Source organism: Euprymna scolopes, chromosome 19 (assembly GCF_053919585.1).
Source record: "Euprymna scolopes isolate OS-2025 chromosome 19, ASM5391958v1, whole genome shotgun sequence".
Classification (NCBI taxonomy): Eukaryota; Metazoa; Mollusca; class Cephalopoda; order Sepiida; family Sepiolidae; genus Euprymna; species Euprymna scolopes.
Window position 1 is genome coordinate 101941050 of NC_136500.1, and position 5631 is coordinate 101946680.

The 5631-nt window shown below is 35.4% G+C and overlaps 1 protein-coding gene across 1 annotated transcript; it reads left to right on the top strand.

The window, feature by feature from the left end:
* Positions 1 to 4296: 4296 nt before the first annotated feature.
* Positions 4297 to 4935, top strand: LOC145240293 (uncharacterized). Its single transcript, XM_080103874.1, has one exon. The coding sequence runs from the start codon at positions 4297 to 4299 to the stop codon at positions 4933 to 4935; it is 639 nt and encodes a 212-aa protein (XP_079960000.1).
* The last annotated feature ends 696 nt before the right edge of the window (positions 4936 to 5631 follow it).

Below are 5631 nucleotides of genomic sequence, written 5' to 3' on the forward strand. Positions count from 1 at the left end.
TAAACAAATCTTGAGAGGTTACTGGTTTGCAGTAGACAGAACAGTTTCTGATGGTTCGTTGTTCTAAACAAGTCTTGAGAGGTGACTGGTTTGCAGTAGACAGTTCCACAGAGCAAAAGATTCTTACCGTGTCAAGACGGAAAAAAACATGCGAAATTGCTACAGAAAAGGTTTAATATTTATGGAGCAATTCTGGTTTCTGATTGGTTGGTAGCAGAACGTGAATTAATTTGATTTGTCAGTTCCTAGCAGCATCGTTTATAAATAGAATCGTCCGACTGTGTGGGATCATACCCCATTATGAGCCAAAAATATTGCAACATCCCCCTATTTTTTATAATGGGGAAGTCCCTTGTGTTTCTCCTGCTCAAGAATAAATATATATATATTTTTATATTCAATTATACATAACAAAAATTAGAAATCATTTAGATCTTAAAATTTTAGCACGTAAAAAGACGCCATTTTTAATTGTGTTCAAATGTCAAAGCAGATATATATGTGTACAGAGAAGAGAAATAGAAGAAATGGAAGGTATTTTTACCTTAAAAAGGGGTGGGTATGTGAAAAAGAAGCCATTTCTTAAATTGATTATGCATTTTTGTAAAAAAAAGAAAGAAAAAGAAAACGCATACATATATACATAGAAATAAATATACATAAAAATAAACATACATGCAATATGTACCCGTTTAAAGAGTTTTCTTTGTTTTGTTTTGTTTTTTTTTTTGTTTTTTTGTTTTTTGTTAATTAAAACAATGCAAAAAAATAGGACATTTTTGAAAAATAAGAAAGAAAACTAATGTGCACAAAAAAATAAATAAAAGTCAATTGTAATTTCTGCGCACCTTAAAATAACCATGAAAAAAGTATTTGTCGAAAAGGAAAATTACAAAGAATAGGGTTTTTTTTTTTAAAAGTTACTTTTTTTTTAAAATTACAAAAAAATTTTTTTTTTATTTCAGCAAAAGTATTAGTTACGCATTAGTAGGTTAAAGTGTTAATACAAATAAAATAGATACAGTTTAATGTCTTGTCCAGGACTATTTTTTTTTTTGATATATAGAAATTTATATACATACAGGGCGGTGAAAAAAAAAAAATTTATTCAGTCGAATCCCCCAGCAAGTTTTGAGAAAAAACGCTTTAACTTTATTCTTGTTGCGGGTTTCGTGAATACATCAACGATATTTTGTTCTGATGATATGTAATTCAAAATAATGGATTCCTTTTTCACCTCGTTTTTTATGAAATAGTATTTTATATCTTTATGCTTAGATCTTTGGTTGATTATCGTGTTCTGTGCTAAGACTTGATTATCACAATTAATTACTATGGAGCTTTTAGTTAATTCTGGCTCTAAAATAGTCTTTAGGATATTTTTAAGGTAGAGTGCTTCCTGGGTCGTGTGTGTGATCGGGATAAATTCTGCTTCACATGTAGATAGAGATACAATCTGTTGTTTTTTAGATTTCCATGTTCTGAATTAATTGTTTCGTTAAAGCTTTTTGGCGCATTTTCCATTGTCGATTTGATAATCTTTTATATTGTCGACCACAAAAAAAATCGGGTTGCCTTCTATTTCTTTTGGGATATCTTTCGCCTTTATCATCATCATCATCATCATCATCATCATCATGGATACTCTTGTCTCCGTCATTTTTATTGTCTTCGTTTGTTTTAATTATTTGAGGAAATATAATTTCATCTTCTTCATATGACAGGATTTCGCCTGTAAAATTAAACGTGTCTGTGAATTTTACACATCGGATTCTTTTTATTTTATTTTTCTCTGGAAAAAAATACTAAATTGGCTGGACTGTTTTTATCATATCCAAGAAATATACCTCTGTCGGCTTTAATATTCAATTTACTCTTTTTATCTATATATGCAAAGCAAGTTGAACCAAATATATGCATTCTGTTTAAATTTGTTTTTTTTACCACAGAAAGATTCATATGGAGTTTTAGATAGTGTTTTGTTAAAACACCTGTTGTGTATATAGGCTGCTGCCATAAGTGCATACGTCCAGAGGTTTTTGTGAATAATTTTTTTCAATGAGTAGGCATCTTGCCATTTCAAAAAGTGTCCGCCACGCTCTTTCAGCAGTCCCGTTTTGGTGTGGCGATCTAGGAGCTGATTTTTCATGCCTGATATGATGGTTAATTAGTAAAAGTTCAAAGTCTTCATAGGTGAATTCCATACCGTTGTCAGAGCGAATACGCTTGACTTCATAGGGAGCCATGTTGGCTAAATATTTTTTAGTTGCTAGCAGAGTATCAGATTTGTTATTTAAAAAGTAAACCATTTATTAAACCTGAATCTACGAAATTCAACACATATCTATAATGTTCTCTGGCCATCGGTTCCATGGGACTATTCAAGTCACAATGCACCATTTATAGGATTTTTTTGGCCTTCTTGTCTGGTATCTTGCTTTGATAGTTTTTCATTTTCCCTTGCGACGTTGATTTTACAGACGTCGCAGTTGAAGTTTTTTGATGTTTCTATTTTCATTCCATCAACTACAGTCGGCAACTTTTTGATATCAGGAATATTGCAATGTCCAAGAATTTTATGCCATGTCTGTAGATCATGGCAGGCAGTTTTTGATGGGACTACGCTATTTAAATAATATAGTCTTCCATTTTCTTTAATATCGAATACAGTTTCATTCAGGTATGCTAGTTTTGATTTATTGGGGCTAAATTTTATATTTGCACCTTGTTTAGTGGCAGCTTGTACAGAAAATATATTTTGTTTAAATTTTGGGATTAGAAGAGCGTTTTCTAGAATACAGAAACATAGTTCACCTTTATTGTTCTTTAGATTTTAGCATTGCCTTTTTCAAAACAATATCATTTACTCGACTCCTGTCAGCTAGTTCTACAAAATGATTTTGTGGCTTAAAGTTGGGTCAAAATTGATAAAATCAGATTCCTTTGTAATCACATGTGCCGTGGCCCCACAATCGACAAGAAAATTATTATTGTTTGTTGAAGCATTAAACGAAAATAAAAATGTATGTTCGCTAACAGAGCTCTCCACATTTTTAATGGAGTCGCCATTTTGAGTCCTTTAGGAAACTCTTGTGATTAGGTCGTCCACAATTATAGCAAATAATTTTTGTACTTTTCTTAGGAGAAAAATTATTTTTGGCAAAGTTGCAGTTTTTATTCCTGGCATGGGTATAATTTAATTTTGGTGTTTTTATGTGTGTATTTTTAAATTTCATGATATTTGTGGATTCGTTTATTTCTGTGATCATTTTTTTCAGTTTCTTTGTAACTTCTGAGTGCTACCTTGAATTAGCTAAAAGTCATGGGTTTTTCTTTCTGGGTTATCACAGTGGTAAATGGCTTGAAATCACTCGGTAATCCCTTAAGGACCATGGAAATTAACAGACTGTCACGTATAACTTCACCAGACATTTTAAAAGAATTTGCAGTCATTTCAGCTCTTATAATATAATCAGTAATAGTTTTGGCTTCCATTCGTTTTAGAGAGGTCAGTTCAGTGTATAAAGAAATAATTTTGGGTTTTCCTTTCGATAAATAATGCTCTCTCAATATGTTCAATACTTTGCTGCCATCGTCCAGGGCTTCTCTCATTACCAGTGATAGACTTCGGTCATCTAAACACTGTATTAATTCCGCAAAGACAGTTATGTTCTTTTCAATGAAGTCGGGGTCGTTTCTGTTTTCAGGTTGTGTTTGAAGTACTTTGTGTAGCTTTTGGATTCGTAGATATCCTAGAAATTTAACTTGTCACAATTCGAATTTTGATTCGGATCCATCGAAATAAAGACGCATGCTGGGCCCATAACCTCTAGAAGTGTAAGCCATGTTTAGTTTCAGAACAGTTTCCGATGGTTTGTTGTTCTAAACAAGTCTTGAGAGGTGACTGGTTTGCGAAATTACTACAGAAAAGGTTTAATATTTATGAAGCAATTCTGGTTTCTGATTGGTTGGTAGCAGAACGTGAATTAATTCGATTCGTCAGTTCCTAGCAACATAGTTTATAAAAAGAATCGCCCGACTGTGTGGGATCATACCCCCATTATGAGTCAAAAATATTGCAACATGCTTTTATTTATTTATTTTTATTTATTTTTTTTTTACTTCTGATTTATTTTTCTTCGTTTTTCTATCTCGCATTCGTGTCTCTATGAGAGTGTCTTTTTCACTTTTTGACTTTTGATTTTTTTTGGTCTGTTCGTTTTACTTGTCAACTTAATGTCTACCGCCCGCTTATGCAGGTGACGTCCAAGTTTGGTTCGCATTTTATAGCAAATGATGTCAAAGAGCACCAGCAATTACCGATATTATTTCGTGCATTCCCTGTTAATGCCAGTGGTGAAGAACTTGATTACCGACACCTACCCTAACTCCATATACAACTCGATTAAACAGGAGGTCCTACTCCGGACGTCAGTGTCAGCAGAAAAACGCTTCCAAACATTAGTCCACGATGAGCTCTTGGGAGACCGCTCGCCTAGTGAGTTACTCCGCCATATGAGAGAGCTAGCTGAAAACGTCCCCACTGACAGTGCCCTTATAAAGCAGCTTTTCTTTTCAAGGCTGTCGGCGCACGTAAAAGTCATATTAACTCCCATGTTGGAGAAGAACTCTGTCGATGTTGTAGTAGAATCGGCAGATAAAGTCATGGACTTTACTAAGGGGCCCACCACTGCAGCTATCTCTCAGACTTCAGCTGAAGTCTCTATGCTCTCAGCCAAAGTTAGGGATACAAGTCAAGAAGCCATTTCTTTGACTATACTTGACGCTATCGAGCGGCTAACCAGAGAGGTGAGGAAGCTAAGTATGGCCAGGTTACAATCGCCCACACACCGCTACAAGAGCCATTCACCATCTCCACATCACCGCCGTCACTTTAACAAGCCAGAACTATGCTTCTATCACGTTTTGGTGTAGAGGCACAGTGCTGTAAAATGCTTTGTTCATATTCGAACCAGGGACATTCTCCACAGAACTCCCACAACTGTGCCTATTTTATCACTGACTCTTTATCCCAAGCATGTTGCTTGGTTCATATAGGAGCAGTTTGCAGTATTTGGCCACTGAAACTCCTCACCGAGAAGCCGCCAGTTTCGCTCATCACACTACAAGCGGTAAATCACTTGTCTATTCCCACGTACGGTCAAATTTCTCATTCTCTTGACTTGGAATTACGTAGAGACTTTACATGGGTTTTTACGATAGCTAATTTACCCTATCCCATTCTAGGCACGGACTTTCTGCATCACTTCAACTTGTTAGTTGATATATGCAGATAACAGCTGATAGATGCTAGTACAGAACTTTCCGTCATGGGTTCAAAATCAAACACTACATCTATCAGCCCAGTATTTTTCATCGCTTCTGCCGATGACCCATATCAAACTTTGCTACACTCCCACCCGGATTTAACAAACTTGAATTTTGTTGTGAGTGGGCCAACTCACTCAACAACTCATCATATTGAGACCACAGGTGCTTCTGTATCCGCATGACCTCGACGCCTCCCTGCTAACAAACTTAAAGCAGCGAGTTCAACCATATGCTGCAACTGGGAATCATATGCCCCTCGTCCAGTCCATGGGCTTCCCCTTTGCATATGGTCTCGAAACG